Source organism: Pollicipes pollicipes, unplaced genomic scaffold (assembly GCF_011947565.3).
Source record: "Pollicipes pollicipes isolate AB1234 unplaced genomic scaffold, Ppol_2.1 Scaffold_4002;HRSCAF=4701_pilon_pilon_pilon, whole genome shotgun sequence".
Lineage (NCBI taxonomy): Eukaryota > Metazoa > Arthropoda > Thecostraca > Pollicipedomorpha > Pollicipedidae > Pollicipes > Pollicipes pollicipes.
The window spans coordinates 27,103,789-27,122,913 of record NW_023596420.1 but is presented as its reverse complement, the minus strand read 5'-3'; the positions used below and the strand labels follow the sequence as shown (position 1 = coordinate 27,122,913).

Sequence of the window (19,125 nt, the reverse complement as noted above, 5' to 3'; positions counted from 1 at the left end):
CTCCCAGTGAATCTTGCAGGCGCATTGCGATACGCCTGCCGAGGACCGTGGTCGTGGGCCTATGTAGGCACCGTTAGGATGGTGCGCATAGCCACTGGTATTGCAGCGAAACTGGTACACTGCATTGGTCGTTTTTAGCGCAGGCGGTTCTTGGGTAAGTTGTTCTTCATGGCCAGGCTGGTCACTAGGGCTTCGGTAGAAGATGATGAGCTTGATTTTGCCTTGAGGCTGGACAGGCTGGCAGTTTTTGAACACGATGTCTCGAATAATCCTCTCGTCCTTTGCATAGGCTGCTGTCACGTGGTTCTCAATAGAAAAGGGAGAATGTCGACCTCGATGGCGTCTCACTTTTGGGGCTAAGCTACAGATGAGCATGCTGTTGCATTTTGAGCCGGAATTCTTTTTCGGCCATGTGGACGCTGCGATCGTTGTCAGCAATAAGTTGGCTTACTTGCTGGAGTTCTTTATGTGCCAGTGGCCATGACAAACATTACTTGAACGCTCTGTGGACGCACGCCCTTACGACACCTCGTCGCTGTCTATTGAGGCATTTGATCCTTCCGTTCAAGCAAATGGACCGGGTTTGGCAGCTTACGATAGATTTCAGGCTCACATTGTCCACTCGATGTATGAATACTTACGTCCAGGAATGGTAGCTTGTTTTCAACCCTTTTCTCAATGGCAGAAATGGGGATGGACACGTCTTCCAGTTCGCGTTTCAGCTCCGGGAGATGGTTGTCGCCGCGTCCATCGACAACAATTTCGTTCATGTAACGACCGCACTTGAATGGCTGCAGTTCCATCTGAGCCAAGCCTTGTGCCTCGATGAAACCTTACATGCAAGCTTGGGCGAAGAGTACGTCCAGGGGAGAGCCCATGGTGACGTCGTCTACCTGATAAAACAGGCTTCCTTCTGAACATCAGAACGGTGCATTCCTCGTGCAGATTTTGGGCATTTGGGCATTTTTTCTCCTTTTTGATGTGATTACGCCTTATCCTGGGAAACTTGGACGTGTCACTGAAGATGTATTCACTTTGGAAAGGTAGTCGCCCCGATCGAGCACGACAAATGTTGATGCTTTATCTGCTCGCCGGAAAATGATGTCCGGATTCTCTCTTAATCCTTTCGTCGCCTTACTCAATCGTGGTGTGGTCAGGATGAACTACGTTGAAACCTGCTGCCGCTGCTACCAAACGTTGAACTTATCGATACAAGTAACAATGCACATAAGTAACAATAAAAGTAGATCTATTTCATACTAATAATAAACATAACAAATGATCAGTGATATAAATAGACTTAACTAATAATAAATTGAGCTAAGCTGCTTTCAGTACCAGTCTCCGGCCGTGTGATCTGCCGCCTTAAAAAGAATATGCCACATTCCACATTTGAAGACATTGAAGAAAGCAGCAGAAATGCCGGAAGAGCACAATTATAGCTGTTGACATACTTTTAAGATAAAAACTGCTCTATACAACACAATTTATCCATTAATTTATGACATAACAATAAATCATGCTCCTCGTGACGTCATTGCATGATGGCGTCATCGCTCCTTGCACAACATCGATTGAGAGTCAGTTGACTGTCGTATCTAGAAGTCGTGCTCACGAACGCCAGCTATGAACGACTCGACAATTACATATTTGGTGGCCTTGATGATAATTCATTGGCCGCATGGCCAAAGAAATGACAGGATTTAAATGACGTTTTTTATGGCGTTGTGGAACCCTGGATGATCTTGAAATAGTCTGCACGAAGTTGTCTGCACATTTTTTTTTGCCGGCGTGTAGCTCAGACACTGACTGGGTTGGTGACTAAAGAAGGGCATGGTTGTAAACTGCATCGAATAATCTTCAAAACGGCTATTTCAGTTCACAACCACATACAAATGTGAAACACTCCCTTAAAGGGAGTCGTTCCACAGCGTACGAAACGGAGCGGAAGAAAACGGACTGGCGGAGCGTACGGAAAAAGCAATCGCAGCTGTATCGCTGCTAGTTTCATGCGCTCCGTCAATGGCCACCATGTGTTATCGCCATTTCCACCGTCGCGTATTGCAGAAGCTTTAGAACGCAAATATGCAGGCCTGCAATTTAGTGCATATTTCCTTTTCATTGCCCGTCCGTTCCGATGGTTCGGGTTGGTGAAGGCACGTGCATTCCGATCCACCCACTCGTGGTAGGGTGGGTTTGAGTCGCTTTAGGTGCTCACTTTATGCCCTTGATGGGTATGGCCTGCAGCTGGTGGCAGCGGCTGCGCACAAGGTCCGAAGACGTCAAAAAATATGACGGGCCGTACCAAGCATTGCGGCACATCAAGCCTCCGTCACCAAATTTTGTCATTAACCTGGAAATGCGTTATTGAATGGTAGGGGGCCAGCGCTCACACAACAAGCAATGCTTAGTTGTTTGATGTGATCTCTGATCCCAGAAACCCATTCATTCAGAAAGCTCGGATTAAATATTTTAAAAAGCTGTGCACGTGGAAAATTCGTATGTAGGTGCCTTGCGTGGTAGCGTCAGTATATAAGACTTTATTTACCCATTACCACACTCCACAAATGACGATTGGTGCGACTATTTCGATGAAATTTGTTTTCCGAAGTATGTTCGTATCCAGTACCATTACATCTTTGAACAATCGTCTTTTCAACAACGCTGGTGCGATAAAGTTTCGATTTTAGATGAAGACAAGATCTCAGACGTGCTCATCCGGGCGACGTCTCCATGTTGTCCGCCCTTCCTGCTAGGGTGAGGAGCAGGCGACACCACCAGCGGCTAAGTGCGTCATGAAGCCACAATGACGACGACGCCAGCCGGGGGAAATCTGGGGCTTAGCAATAACACACACACACACACACACACACACACACACACACCACACACACACACACACACACACACACACACACACACACACACACACACGCACACACACACGCACACGCACACACACACACACACACACACACACCACACACACACACACACACACACACACACACACACACACACACACACACACGCTCACGCGCACGCGCACGCGCACACGCACACGCACCCGTTTTGTATTCGGAGAAAGTTTTGAAGCTCAAAGCAAGTCACTGCGTTGGCCGAGATTAGTCTGAGGTTAAGGTATAAAAGCCCTCATAACTTGGTTAGGTACGGACAGATTTGGTGGATCTTGCAGAGGCATCCCGTTATGTGCTGCATGTGCATATATTGGTATTGCTTAATTTTTAATTAGTCCAAGGTCTCATGATTTGTAGCGGAAAGGTTTTAAATGAGTGCCCTGGCAGTGGTGGGCCAGACTGGCCGGAACCAACTTCAGAGTATTGCCCCCGAAAGTGTATTTTCTGCCTCATTGTTAATGAGACACATACGTTACACACTTATATCTTTCAATTCCCGAAACCTCTCAGCAGTTAAATAAAGTAATTAAAATAAATTTATGAGTATTGTCTGCTTCATTGTTAGTGAGACACCCTTATACGCTTATATCTTTCAATTCCCGAAACCTCTCTCAGCAGTTAAATAGACTAACTGAAATGGATTTGTGAGTATTTTCTGCTCCATTGTTAATGAGACACATCCGTTACACGCTTATATCTTTAAATTCCCGAAACCTTTCTCAGCAGTTAAATAAACCAACTAAAATGCATTTTGGACCTTATTTTAATACCTAAAAGGGTAAGTATAAAGTGGCATGTGCTTTATAAAGGATTAAATTTGGCTATGGCCTGGATAATATGCAATTTGCCGATAAGAATTTGCGGCATCGCGATTCTCGCCAGCATGGAGCAACGGAGGACACGTTGGGAAGACCAGGGATAATAGCCATGTTCGATATCGTTCGATCGTTCGTCAACACGCATCCGTCGACTGATGCCGTATTTTAAGGTTTGAATTTCGGGGCCAGGAGGAGGACATACGCTTCCTCTCCCTGGCGGCGCTCGCGAGACAATTGCCCCATTACCGGGCGGCGCGACCCCGCACAGGACACGACGCATGTGGCGCAGTTTCCGGGCTGGCCGTAGGGCCGGGGTCGCAGGGACGGTAAACTAAACAAAACATAAATCTAAGGGGAAACTCGACAGGGGACCGAGAAATGGAGATAAACAGAAGCTCAGAGACGGGACAGCAAATCCGACATTTCACAAAAAAGGGGAACCGTGTAAAGGCAGATTTGTACGGAACAAGCCATATGAATTACTTTTTCCAGTCAGCGCCGAAGGTTAAGCGCAGCATCGATGGTAAATTTTCAGAAGCTTGTGGGTCTCAGCCCCTGCCCCTACCCGCGATTCCCGCGCCCCATTTGTCGCGATGATGCAACTCAAGACACATTAGGAATTTGCATAACAATGACGATTTAGCAAAACGCCAGTTATTTGGCGCTTGATTTCTCATCTATTTCTTTTTAAACAAGTGTCGCGATGGTTTTACGACCTTGTCCTCACATCAAAAGTTGTCGGCGCCACCCCTGAGAAGGGGCGCAAGCTTTACGGATGACAGATTTATCACACTGACGTCCTCGGCCCGCGTTAGCATGCAGGCACACAACGTTTTGAGCAGATATCCCTCCGGCCCTCGTGAGGTGCAAGGTGATCTGGGGGAATGACTCGCTGGTTTTTGTTACCAACCATATTTGTGTCCCAGCACAGAAAAGTTGCATGGCATAATGGAGTTGAAATGATGTGTCGAAGAAGCCGAAGATGTTTTGTGGAGTAAAGCCGTAACTGCGGGGTCACCGCGATCAAATCACAACGAAAGAGCTGACGCCAGCGGTTCAAGGCGGCGTGAGGCCAAGACTGAAGTCAAAATTCAGTCGGCATGCCACGCCGAAGTCGAAACCGAAATCAGATCTGAACAAAACACAAAGCCGAAGCCGAGGCCAACGGTTCCAAATGGCATAAAGCGGAGGCCGTAGCCGAACCAGCCGTGAAAAAATGGTTCAAAGCCAAGCAGAGCCCGGATCATTGTAAAATAATTTCGGCTTCGCAAGGCAGAAGCAAAAGCTGACGAAGGTTTCGTGCCTATGCGTAAGCCGAGTGTGATTTTCCCGAAGTTACACAAAACACGCATTTTAAGCCAGTGACATTCTGTAATAGCTGACTAACTTGCTAAGTCAGCGCTTTTTTGTTTTTCGACGTTTTCGAAGGAAAAATAGGTCAAGAAATGTCTGACAGTACATCATTCTCATATATTGTTGGACTTTGGTTCGCAGATCATCATGCAGTTCGCTCGTTTGCGTGTGTGTTGTTTGTCAGCACGTCACGACCACCCAGTTTCCACTCGTCATGCTTCAACTAATGTCGTTACGGGTGAGAAAGATGCCCCTCATATCGATGGGAAAGAAGACCCATGGGGTGTCTTTCCCCAACGATTACTTGATGCTTTGACACTGATCCTAAGACTTTTTCTGACTTTCACTTCAAAACTATTTGTAGAACAATGCTTTTCAAAAGCGCTATCTCCATATTTTGCTCCCAGTTCCTGACACTTTTGAACGGTTGTGTTACACTCCAAAACGAAGAATTGAAGTGTGCGAATGCTTTTGTAGGTGCACAATCATTAAATGTGTTTGTAATAATCAGGCGATTCTCGTAGTTGTTGTGTCATAACAAAATGATGTAGGGTTTGCTACTTAAAGTTTGACGGTGCTAGACGTCACCGTTGTATTCCTTTAGGGAAAGCTTGAGAGGTTTAATCTAACTCTCACCCCCACCCATGTACAAATCGATTCCCGATCATATCACAGTATAGCACTCTCCGTCATCTACCCAAACTAATGTCACTGCAATGTTTCCACAGATTATCATACTATTTGTTCATACTATTGCTTAATCAAGTATCTGTCATTTTCAGACTAATAACATGACCCGATCAAGAGCCAGGACATCGCACCGAGGGGCGTATGGCCAAGACAACCTCGTGAAAGCTCTTCAAGGCATCTGGAGCGCATCTCCGCTGCATAAGGTCTCTAAGATGTCTAAAATACCAAGAAAAAGATGTTGCGTCGTCAGCAAGACAAAAAGGTACAGATACCAGGCTGTACCGGCAACTTGTTCGTTATGTCATTGTTCCTGAGATTGTGGGCGCACAAGCTAGGACTTTTTTATGTAATTTGTTTCACTAGTTGATTCTGCAAAAGAATAAACGTCAAGCTAACATAGGATGAGCTTGTTCATTTTTTTTTAAAGCTTATTTCGACCCTCTGCATTCGACACTAATTGGTACACAATTGTAACACAACACTAATTGCAACACTTATTGTCACACTACACAACACTGTTAGGCACTGTGGGCCTGTGACCGATGAAGGAGCCCTGCATTGTTGCAGGGACACTAACCAATGTAAATTGCGGCCCGGCCTTGCTCCTGCTTGGAAAATGCGCCGTCAGAGCTGAGACCAACACGGAGCCTACTGTTCGGTGGTGGTGATCTCTGGCCGAAATAGAGAGACGCTCTGTCTCTCGGGGGGGGGGGGGGGGGGTACGTGCGCCCTGTGCCCTCTCCCTCTGGCCTACGCTACTGTGCAGCGCAACGCGGGCGTTGCGATGGTTTTACAACTTCGTTCTCCCCTCCTCTATCAAAATCAGTGGCGCCGCTCCGAGCGGCTTCGACACGAGCATGCAACTTATTGAGAGCCATTTCAAAATGTCCCACAATTTTTAAATTCAGAGGTAATGGTGGTGATGAGGTGAGATTTCCCTAACACAAGGAAAATATTTCTTACTCTTACAGGGTGGAAAAACAAGAGGATGAGGCCCCCGGCCCCAAACTTTCTGGAGATCTTACATTAACACGCGCTCGGGTGGGGGTCAAATTGACCCCCCAGAAGGTTTTTCCAGAATAGTTTCCGAACGGCACGGTGTAGCCGCGCCAAATTTTGCATACCTGTAGAAAATTGAATAGCGGATTGTTTGGCGTAACACATTTAGATGTACCTTGTAAGGTCGCTGACTTATGGCAGGTCAAAGTCAGACCATGGCTTCAGCGAAGGCAATTTCTAGGGAATCCCTCAATCTGATTCAACAACGGAATGTTAGACAAAGCCATACATCTTTGACATGTTTTCTTAGGCAACACAACAGTTGAATGAGCAAATTAAATTGACCTAAGGTCAGGTATGAAGGTCCTACTAAGGTCAAAACCCGCCTGTTGCGTCACTCTAGGGCTTGCTGGATAGGATAGTTTCTGGTGCTCATTTCGAGTTTATTGATAGCAGGAACCGCATTATACATCTTCCATGAACTTCTTAGAGGTCAGAATAGGTCATTGACCTAAAATGACCCAGGTCAACATTTTGTTTTAGGAACATACTGCCTAGCATAACCTTTGTCACTTAGTAAAATGCAAACCTTAAAGCAATCTTGTATGATTTTGGTCACCCTGGCCTTCAAAAAGTCAAACAAGGTCACTGACCTTGAATGAGAATGTGACCTTTTGCTCAGAAATGGTTATCTATGTTCTGGGGGCACTTAAGAGACCAACCTGGAACTTGACTTTGTTTAACCTTTTTTGACCCGAAGGTCATAACCTAGGAACGTGAAATTTTGACCTAAGTGAGTTCACGTACAGGTCAACACACCCTGGAAAATGGGTGTCTCTAGATTTCTTAGTTCCCGAGATCTCAGGAGGGGGAGCACAAATTGACCCCCCACCCGAGCAGATGGTATCTAGCCGGCCGCCCGAGCGCGTGTTAACCTTGTATGGACGCAGACTGGAAAGAAATGCTCAAAACATCGTTGTCCACGCCTTCTCAGACATCTTGCGGGCACTTGCGCTCCCCGGGTATGTTGGAAAGCATGAAATCTTTACCAGCACGAAAGTATCTGATAATATCCTATTCATATGCATGCAAACGCCATGTAGAACCGAGTTCGAGTGGTAGTTTAGCGCGACACGGAATTGGCAGCAGCACGTAGTTCTTGTAGGGCGCTTGCACTACGCTTGTGGGATATTTTCCACCGCCAGTGCTTAAATAGTACGGCATATCAATATACGCGGTTGGCGACTGCATCGTCCGTCGCGCGTCATATGATGTGCGGGGCGTGCTTCAATGGTTTCGCAAGGAATGCTATTTTTCAGCATAAAAGATTCCTTTTAAATGAATAAAATTGTACAGTACCAGATATTTCTCCCAGGTTTACATTTTGCACATAATTGTATGTCATTTCTATTGTGGAAAACAACGCATTTTGGCTGCTTTGTCTGAGCGTACTTCATTTTCCGTCGCTCGCCCGTGCACCGCTCATCCCGTACCGAAAGGCTCCGGAGTGGTCGCGTTTGTCAAGAGCAGGGCACCGGCCATCTGCTGAATTCCGCGTCGTTCGGTTTGCTGGCGACGTGCCCTGTGCAACGTTTAACACCTGCTTGTAGGTGTGGTGATCTTGTTCTAACTCAGAAGCACACGCCAAGTCATCAAAAATGGGCACGAAAGTGGACGCAGTCGATGTCAACAAACAGGCAAGTTTTACACTTCTTAAACTGCAAGTAATATCAAAGCATTTGCAATCGAAATTGGAAACAGTGTTTCTGAAAACTCCAATGCACAAAGTTCCGGGCCAAATTTATCACAAATTTTACTACTTCGGGCTCAGCAGTGTAAAGCTAAGTTTTCCTTTCCTTTGACCCAGGCCTGAGCCTGGCAGCCAGACTGCAAAAATACTTCTTAGCTGTTATTGATACTTCAGATGATATGCACCTGTGCTGTCTGACTGTGTGCTGAGGGCTTGGCACATGACTGCCACAAGTTTTGATGGGGAGGGTAAATGCTCCAAAGAATGTTACCAGTGTTGGGTTATGTCAAGCTGAATTGCTATGAAGACCAGTGTGCTGAAAGTGGCTGACCATTCAGTGGGATATTGGAGGCAGGCCAGATCCAGGATACTCTTCAAGTAGATGTCACTTGGTAAAATTTGTACCTCCTGGCTACTAGCAGTAATCTCCTACTGCTTTTCCTGAAATGGGACAGAATTATATCCAGATTACAATCCAAGGTTATGGATTATATTCCTATGCTACTAAATCTATAAGATTCAAAAATGCATCAGAAATTTTGCTATTAAAACATTAAAATTCATTGGTGTCATAGCTGTCATGCTCATCTTGGGCAATCTGGCCTTTGTTTGCTTGCGTGCCCTGTACCTGTCGGGCAGAAATTGATGTAAGCAAAGTGGGCTGTGTTTGCCAGGAAAAATTTTGTCCAAGCTCTGCAATATGGTAGGTGAATCTCTGGTCATATGGGTGCTGCATGAGCAGTTGCATGTAGGACTGGATGGAAAAATAAGCTGTTATAAAGGTCAACTACAACAGCATGACAATATGGCCCATTGGGTCTTCAAGTTTCCCTTGCCTTGAGAACTATGTGATGTCACATACATGGGGCATTCTGTATGAGATTTTGTGTTTTTACCTGCCCCACCATAACTCTGCATGTGTTTGACTATTTCAGGTATTTGAGGCTGTAGGGAACAATCCCACATTGAATTGCCAGATGCACATATTTGAATTGTCAGTAATGATGACCTCAGTGGTCTTTGGCATTGTGTGTTGCACAACTCCTGGTAGTTTTTTTGCACTTGTCTTATCTCATGTTACATTGTTACTCCCCTTCCAGATCAAGCATATGATGGCCTTTATAGAACAGGAGGCCAATGAAAAGGTTGAGGAGATTGATGCAAAGGCTGAGGAGGAGTTTAATATTGAGAAGGGGCGTCTAGTTCATCAGCAGCGAATCAAGATCCAAGAATACTATGACAAACGTCTGAAGCAAGTCAACCTTCAGAAGAAAATGTAAGTAAACCTGTCTCCCAAGCTTTCTGGCAGAGTAAAATAATCTAGACAACTGCTGTATTGGCTTACCATGATGCACAATTTTGGTTTCCAAGTCAAACACCATGTACAGCTAGTGGATTCTTCCCTAGGCTCTCACTAACATGGGCAAGAAAATTTGATGTTATGCCAGTGGAGATGTAATGGGACGTGTGTTCATGGAACAAATCATGGTCTGGAAGAGCTGGCTGGAAAAGCCAGATACAGTGTCTCGATTGGCTCTCAATGTCATGCAAGGCATGTGGCAAAATGGAACACTTCTGTATCATGGAGTTTATATATTAAGCAGAGAAATGGTGTCATCTAGAGCAGCCTTAAGTGAGCATGTTCAATCATATGTTATGCTTGCCTTAATGCATTCAAATATGAAACATTCCCTTTAACGCACCTCTGGGTGGCCAGTTGAATATCCTTCACCAGTGTGGGTGGTGGGATGGGGTGTCAATTTGACCTCCTGGATGTCTCAGAAACTAAGAGAGCAGAAGTCACCAATTTCACAGGATTTGTTGGCCTGGGTGTGAACTTATTCTTGTTGTGGCTTAAGGTTCTTAGATGATGACCTTTGGGTCAAATAGGGTCAAATAAGGTCAAACACCAGAGTGGTGTCTAAAGAGCCCCAGAGCTTCTCATGCAACCATGGTTAACCTAGATGCCTGTTCTAAGCAAAGGTTCAGTGGTGCTCACTTTGGGTCAGTGACCTTGTAGGCAGTCTTTTGAAGGTCATTGTGACCAAAATAATTCAAGACTGCTCTAATTTTTGCATTTGAACAAACATCAGGGATTACAATGGGCAGTACTCTTCCAAAAAACAAAATACTTTTTCTGGGGTCATTTTAGATCAGTGACCCATTTGGCCCACTGAGAAGTCTGGAAGATGTGTAATTTGGTTCCTATTATCATCAAATTCAAAATGAGAAACACAATTTACCCTTCAAAGCAAGTTTGTAGAGAAAAATCAAAATGGTATTGCCATAGGTATGACCTTCATACCCTAACCATAGGTCAATGAAATTTGTTAGTTCAGTTGTTGTGTCGCCTAAACCATCTTCAATGAACTATCTCAGACATCTATGAATTTGTCTCATGCTCCATTTTTACATCAGATTGAATGCTTCCCAGGATATTGTCTTTGCTTAAACTGTGGCCTGACTGACTTGCTGTGAGTCAGTGACCTTACAAGGTACATCTAAATTTTGATACCAAACAATCCGCTGTTCAATTATCTACGTCCATGCAAAATTTGGGACATAAAGAAATCATTTTGGAAAACCTTTCAGGCAGTCAAATTGACCCCTCACCTGGTTGTGTGTTAAGTATGCCTTTGTAAATGTGTTGGCATATTTGATAATGGGGCCTTTGTTAAATAAGCTGTGAACCACTGCAACCACCTATCAAATATCCATGCATTGCCAGGTAGCTCTTCCCAATAAAATTTGAGTCAGAACCATCATTTGCTGTTGATCTCCAACAACAGACTGGGTTCGAATACATTCATATATTGCATGTATATTGATATATAATGCTTCTGACCATGCAAGATTTGCAGTGCAGTCTGCATCCATGTCTGAATGCATGCGCACTTTGCATGTGTCTCATGTGGTATGCTATGTGCTAGGCAGTCAAAACCCACTTCATGTTCATGTGTGATGCATCCTGCTCTGACATCATACGCGCTCGACGCTCAGGTCAGGGAGCCGTCCGTGACGTGTGCGGTGTGTCTGGCTGCAGTCAGAACTCGAACCTGCAGAACCAGGCACGCCTGAAGGTGCTCAAGGCGCGCGAGGACCACGTGTACGGCGTGGTTGAGGAGGCTCGCCGCCGACTCGGCCAGATCACCAGTGACCCAGATCGCTATGCTGTGGTGCTACAGGCGCTCATCATGCAGGGTCTATACCAGGTGGGTCTTCTGCCCCAATGTGGTGGAGGCAGGTGCTGCTGAGGCAGGCTATCATTGTCCTGAATCTCTGGGAGAGGCAGGTTCCTGGCATCTTCTGCTTTTGTATTTCTGCCATTTCGGGTTCTGTGATGCAGCAGGGTGTGTGGCTTACTTCATTACAAGTTATGTTCATGCATCCAAGATACTATGTACTGAATGTGGTAAGTCTTGTTGAAGTCACAACCCCCCAGCTAGAACCAGCGTCTTGTAGAACCATGTGCATCATCAGACAACAGCAACGACCATTGTGTTGTTTCATCCGACTGCCGCCTCTCCCCCCCCCCCCCCCCCAGAATGGCTATTTCTTTCGCAGCGTGTACGTGCGCTTGCGTGTGCTATCAGCTACTGCAGCCGTAGGTCACGGTGCGGTGTGGTCCTTCCGTGCTGCTGCTGACACCTGTGTGTGTTGGCAACTGCTGGAGCTGCAGGTCTCGGCGCGGTGTGATCCCTTCGTGTCGCCGCTGACACCTGTGTGTGTTGGCAGCTGCTGGAGCCGCAGTTCACGGTGCGGTGTGGGTCTTCCGTACCGCCACTGACACCTGTGTGTGTTGGCAGCTGGTGGAGCCGCAGGTCACGGTGCGGTGTGGTCCTTCCATGTCACCACTAACACCTGTGTTTGTTGGCAGCTGGTGGAGCCGCAGGTCACGGTGCGGTGTGGTCCTTCCATGTCACCACTAACACCTGTGTGTGTTGGCAGCTGCTGAAGCCGCAGTTCACGATGCGGTGTGGGTCTTCCGTACCGCCACTGACACCTGTGTGTGTTGGCAGCTGGTGGAGCCGCAGGTCACGGTGCGGTGTGGTCCTTCCGTGTCGCCACTGACACCTGTGTTTGTTGGCAGCTGCTGGAGCCGCAGGTCACGGTGCGGTGTGGTCCTTCCATGTCGCCACTAACACCTGTGTGTGTTGGCAGCTGCTGGAGCCGCAGTTCACGGTGCGGTGTGGTCCTTCCATGTCACCACCAACACCTGTGTTTGTTGGCAGCTGCTGGAGCCGCAGGTCACGGTGCGGTGTGGTCCTTCCATGTCACCGCTGACACCTGTGTTTGTTGGCAGCTGGTGGAGCCGCAGGTCACGGTGCGGTGTGGTCCTTCCGTGTCACCGCTGACACCTGTGTTTGTTGGCAGCTGCTGGAGCCGCAGTTCACGGTGCGGTGTGGTCCTTCCGTGCCGCCACTGACACCTGTGTGTGTTGGCAGCTGCTGGAGCCGCAGGTCACGGTGCGGTGTGGTCCTTCCGTGTCGCCACTGACACCCGTGTGTGTTGGCAGCTGCTGGAGCCGCAGGTCACGGTGCGGTGTGGTCCTTCCGTGTCGCCACTGACACCCGTGTGTGTTGGCAGCTGCTGGAGCCGCAGGTCACGGTGCGGTGTCGCCAGGCCGATGTCGGTGTGGTGCAGAGCGTGCTGGAGGCTGCCATGGCCCAGTATCGCGAGGCCACCAAGGGAAAGACCTGCCAAGTCAAGCTGGATGATGTGTTCCTGCCAGCCAATGTGTGAGTGGGCCATGAACATGGAGTACATGGCTTTCACCCCATCGGTGGACTTAACACACCCCAAGGTTTACAAAAAAAATGATAATTTCAGTTCAGTTCAGGGTATGAGGTACAAGTTCCAAATAAGTCCCAGGTTCTCATCTGTACAAGGAGTGTTCAGCACCATTCCATTTGCTAGAAGCTTAAGATTTGATTGGCCTTTGTGGTGTCTATGGACACATTTATTTTTCTCATTCAGGGTCATGTTCATCAGTAACACTGCATACAAAGCTGGGATTGTTTTATCTGCATGACATTCATTTAGTTGTGACTGTAATATGTAAAGATGAAATGCTCCATGTTGCTTTACTTCTTTGGATCATATGAACCATCCGCCATATGTTAAAAGTCTGTACTTGAGGCTTAAGACAGCTGTGTGCAGTTAAAAAGTTGCCCATTATTGTCCCCTTCTTCTTACAATCTTTACACCTCGTAGTACATGTCAATCCAAGCTATATAAAATATGGGTGTCTTAAAAGTGACAGAAGCTTTTAACAAATGACGGATCAAAAATCGCATCAGTCTACATTGTTTTTCGGGATGCCAAACCTTTAATCTCGGAATGACCTCTTATGTTCAGTGAATTTGAGAGCGGTGGGACCTGTTTACCATGCATCATTACAGATATCGCGGTGACAACAGTGCGCATTTGATCTTCCCTCCTGCCTTCCGTGTTAAATTTCTGTCATCATGATACCAATTGCATATTTTCTTGATGTGACTCTTCACATGTTTCATGATTGCCTAACGTATCGCGATGGTGCGCTAAATTCGTAGTATCGGCGCGTCGAAGGTCCCCCTTTCACTGGTCTGTCATGGCTTCTGTCCCACCTGCCTGTCTTATCTGGGTACACTGATTATGTACACTGGGTACACTGATATGTGCGTGGGTGCGTGCGCGCGCGTTTGTGTGAAGTCTGTTGGTCCAGTGGCTCTGATACTGACCGCCTTGTTGACGCCCACCAGGTGCGGCGGGGTGGAGATGCACACCAAGGGTAATCGCATCAAGGTGACCAACACGCTGGAGTCGCGGCTGGACCTGCTCAGCGGCCAGATGCTGCCCGAGGTCAGAACTGCTCTGTTCGGCCGCAATATCAACCGCAAGTTCGACGACTAGGCCACACTTCGCAGCTGCCACCATCCGCAGCGCCGGTACGTGCTGAACAGCTGTCGGAAAGTCGGGGAGGACAGAAGCATTCGCTGGTTGCACGAGTACCGATTTCGGTTTGAGCGAACTGAGGGTATCCTGTCTGCCTCACCTGCACATTCCAGGACCGAACCCACTTTGAAATAATTTTGGTTAAATGGCTTACAATTCTGCCTTTTCTGCTGGTTGATTATCTTTTCAGCTGCTGTCCATTGCTATATCATATTGTGCTGGATAGCACTGTATGGTTTTCATCTGCCTAGGTGCTTGTTGAGCCTGTCAACCTAATCTTGCCAATCGCTTGCTGATAGTCTGTAAATCATTCACGTGGTACATTTCCGTTGTGTTGGACCGTGTGGGTGTCGGCGCTCTTCGTGTTCTGCATCGCGGGCACTCCATTGATAGTCTGATGCTCCGTTTCAGCGTCTGCCGGAGGTGTTGGTGTTCGGCAGTTTTTACGGGGTGGTACGACCTTCGCTCCCGTGGTTCGACCCAGCCCGCCACGGCTCGTAACCCAGCGATGCTCCCCCGGTGTCGCCGCCTCTGCGGTCCGCCACTGATGTCTCTGCGTGTGTGTGTGTGTGTACGTGCTTGTGTGTGTAGATACGCGCCATCAGTCGGCCGATATGTGATGTATTATGTCTATAGCCGCTCCCGCGAGATTGGTGAATACACAGATCCATTCCAAGAGGGATGAATGACATCGATTGATTACAAGCTGTACAGTGGAGTTGCGAGGTACATCACGCGTACATGGGAGCAGTACTTTTGGCCTTATTGCTCGCTGATAGATGGCAAAGGGAAAATGGAGATATACTGATACTTCGGTTGTAAACCTTTATCGTAATAGTGCATCGATGCGCGGTTAAGTCAAACCTGCCGAGACTGGCTGAAGTCAGCCAGCGGAAGCACGTACACTGTTTCGAAAGACTTGTAGCTGAAATATCGATGCATCTGTATTTTTCACTTTATCATCTGTCAGTAAGAAATAAGGCCTGCAACACTGGTCTTACATGGTTAATGGGATATAATGTTGTATCGAGATGTGCCGCGTGCGTGGAATCGTCCAGCCATGAATATATGTATAAATTACAGGTATTGCGTAGACAGAATATACAGGTAATGGAATGCCTGGTTTATAGTCAGATGAGATGTTGTGGAACCTGAGTTGAATGAGATGCCGGAATACGAGATTGAACGATGTTCTAGGAAATGCACATTTCTGACTGCCCGTAATGCATATAGTCGTTCAGAATTTGCCTTTGTGACGTTTGGGAAAGTAGAAGACTGCGTAATGATTACAACTCACCGCCGTGATACAAGTTATCGGACTCACGTTGCCGACGAACTATAAAGGTCAAGAACTATGACTTACAGGTTCCGGTCCTCCACTCTTCTCTGTCAGCGCTTTTATGAAGCTTTGACGCGTACCGAACATTTGCGAAGATCCCAGATTCATGCACAACTTTGATGGCGTCTCCGAACGGACGTCCTGTGGCCCAAGATATTGTCTGAAAAGAGAAAGCCTGAGTACATTTTGCGAGCTGTCTGTTTTAAAACCAGGGATGTAGACTATGAAGTGTGGAGTTCGCCGCTTCCAGAGAAATCATATTCCTGGGTAGCTGGGATGGCCGTGTTTTTGGGGCCTGGGTGAACTGAATGACATCTGACGCCACGGAAACGTTACCACAGATGAAAGTTCTTTGAAGTGCATTGTATGTAGTCCAGTGAGCAAGTGGCGTGACGCAAAATCACGTTCAATTCTGTATGGAAATTCTGGACTTTCTGAAATATTATTCAAAGTCCTTGTGCAGGGCCTGCACTACGCTTGTGATGCATTTTCCAGCGCACATGCTCAAATTATTCGGTATTTCAATATATACCTGCGTCCCAGCGTAAAGTTCGTAGCCCGCTCCAGATGCGACCACCGTCATTATTTTTTTCAAGTTTGGAGGATATCATGGTGTTGATGATGATATTCATATTTTTCGGGCGCGTTGACTACATGGATCACTTTGCGACCTACTAAAATGCCACGCATCCATGTGTTCGGTGCGTGCGTGTGTTCCACGCGAGACTGATCCGCTACACTTGATTTGGGTAAATAGTGGTTCGCGTCGTACACTGATTGAACGGGCGAGTACACTATTTAAAAATGGATGTGTTTCATGAAATCTAAAACCACCTTGGTACCACTGATCAGTTTCTGGTCAATTAGGAAGCACAGAGACAGTTCCCGCAAAGCATTGTGGCCAAAGAAGCGCCCGCGCTCGTTTGGCTTAGGCAAAGGAACGCTTAGCTTCCAGGTTGCGACACGGAACGAGCACGTGGGAGACCGACAATTGGTGATCGCGGCGGAGACAAGTTGGCGGTTGACCTCCAGACAGAAAATTACTGTGGATTTCATCATTATGACCCAAATGAAGATAGGCGTAGGAGCGTTTCAAACGTATATGAAAGGATCCTACCATTTACCGCCTGAAGCAATTGTGTCCAATGCGGTTTAGAGAAGATGGCTGGTTAACTACGTAAATTGGGATACATGATTAAGGCAGTGCAAAAGTAAGCTAAACGTAACCCAAATCAGCCGAGTTATGCGACGCAACCGCCGGCTCGCTCAAGCACCTCCTTACTGGACGGCAAGTGCTCGTGCAAGACCCCCGTACATATCTGTGGGATCGATCGGGGAGTGTGTGTGCTGGGGGGAGGGGGGAGGTCATGGGTATCGATAGGCAGTGAAACTACCTGGTGACTGATACGCCTGTCCACGGGCGAATGTCCTGGGGCAACCGCCGCTATCACCGGCGCCCGCCCACCGTTCTTGGTGATCCCGTAAAATAGAGGCAGCAGTCGTAAGGGCAGCGACGATGGCAGCCGCGACGCTGACGGCATGACACTGGATGTGCGATTCGCATGAATCATGCCACATTTTTGCGCCCCCTTAAATCGCGGGTAGCATCGCGAATTTGTTGCGGCTGAGATCTCGTCCGCAGCGCCCACCTATGGCTACAGGCCAGATGGGTCCCAGTGACGTCATGCAGTGGTTCGCGCAGGGTAGAAGTAAATAGCTCGTTGACTATGTTGTTGGCCGTGGTTAGTGGGGTGCCCGATATATGTTGAGTGCTTATGTGTTTTTTTGGCGTGAATTTTACCATTTTTTTGTCGTCACTTCTAAACTCAAGGTATGTTCGTTATCTTGCATAGTATCACTGCTCTGTTTGTGTGCTTCTTTCAACGATAGCAGCTGAAAAAGTGTCCGCCCTTTGGGCCCATCCCACTTTTCCGCCGGGAGCCTGAAGACATGTAGGGGGGCGCAAAATAACCATCGTAGTTGACACGCCCTTAAACACCGATTAATAACAAAGTATATGTAGCCTGTGTGATGTACTGAAGAGAGGTACATTGCGCATACAACAGAGAAAAATTGGGTATCTGCAAGAGGGGAGGGGGACTTCTAAAGCCCAAATCCGTATTTTGATGCATTGGGTAGCTTGCGGGAGGCAATTTGTGGGTAATTATTTACTGATCGGATGCCTTGGTGATTGGAACATCATGCTCCCTTGAGTTGAACTTAAAGGGAGTACTCCACATTTGAAGGCATTGAGGCAGACACCAGATATGATGAATTAATATCACTTTTAGCCTACTGTATTCTTTAAACTGAAAGACTGTTCTTTACAACACCATTTTGCTATTGTGTAAATAACCTCCTTGATATGACATTGTTTGATCACACAGTTTTACCTTGCACAGCATTGACTGAGAGCCTATTGATGGTAGTGAAATCATGTTCATGAATACACTCCACATACCCATACGAGATTCAATATACACATGAAAACAAAGCATGACTCAGTTTGTTATGACCTGTGGAGTGACAAGGTTTGAATGATGCTATTGTGGCATTATGGCTGCCTGGGTGACCTGAAAAAAGTCTGCACTTATTTGTGGGTGCTTTGCTCAGAAACTGGAGTGGTTTAGGTCTTAATAATGGCAGGGCTATAAACTGTATGAAGTAAACTGTAAAAAGACTGTTCCCAGTTCAAAATGCCATACAAATATCTTCAAAAATATTTTAGGTAGACCATTTTATGATGGTATGTGTTCCCTTAAGATACCATGTTGATAGGATCCTGGGATCTTTTTAAGGGGTTCCTGGCACATGTCTGCAGTCTTGATGCACTGAAATTAGTGTCATCACCCACAGTAAAAATTTGCAAGGATAATTACTTATCAAGTTTTTCCATGTGTTCACCCATACATAGTTTCAGCATACTGTGCCATATTTTTACCAATTTATCCCATGATAATTAGGACCGAGCAACGTCAGCAACACACAATGCTCTCAGTAACTGGCACCATGTCAGGAGCATAGTTATTTTTTTGTTGCTGAGCCACTCAACAACAAATGATGTTACTAACCTATTAGTGGTGACAATTCCCTATGATTTAACTCAACCTTCCTTAACCTAACCTTTTTCTTTCTACCACAACCAGGAATTCACCCACAATCAGCTGCCTCGTCCATCAATCATCGATCAGTGCCATCTTTGGGACCCTGGGGCATACTGGCCGTAGTCATTTAACACTCGCTGAGTTGGGGGATCAAATTGTTCCGAAGGTTTTTTCAAAACGTTTTCCAAATGGCGCGCGTAACCGCGCAAAATTTTGC

The 19,125-nt window shown here is 46.8% G+C and overlaps 1 protein-coding gene across 1 annotated transcript; it reads left to right on the top strand.

The window, feature by feature from the left end:
* Positions 1 to 8,239: 8,239 nt before the first annotated feature.
* LOC119093780 (V-type proton ATPase subunit E) lies at positions 8,240 to 15,582 on the top strand. The gene is made up of 6 exons (XM_037216790.1): positions 8,240 to 8,475; positions 9,629 to 9,804; positions 11,572 to 11,740; positions 13,116 to 13,267; positions 14,273 to 14,458; positions 14,877 to 15,582. The coding sequence occupies exons 1-5, from the start codon at positions 8,437 to 8,439 to the stop codon at positions 14,421 to 14,423; spliced, it is 687 nt and encodes a 228-aa protein (XP_037072685.1). The 5' UTR covers positions 8,240 to 8,436; the 3' UTR covers positions 14,424 to 14,458; positions 14,877 to 15,582.
* Positions 15,583 to 19,125: the final 3,543 nt, after the last annotated feature.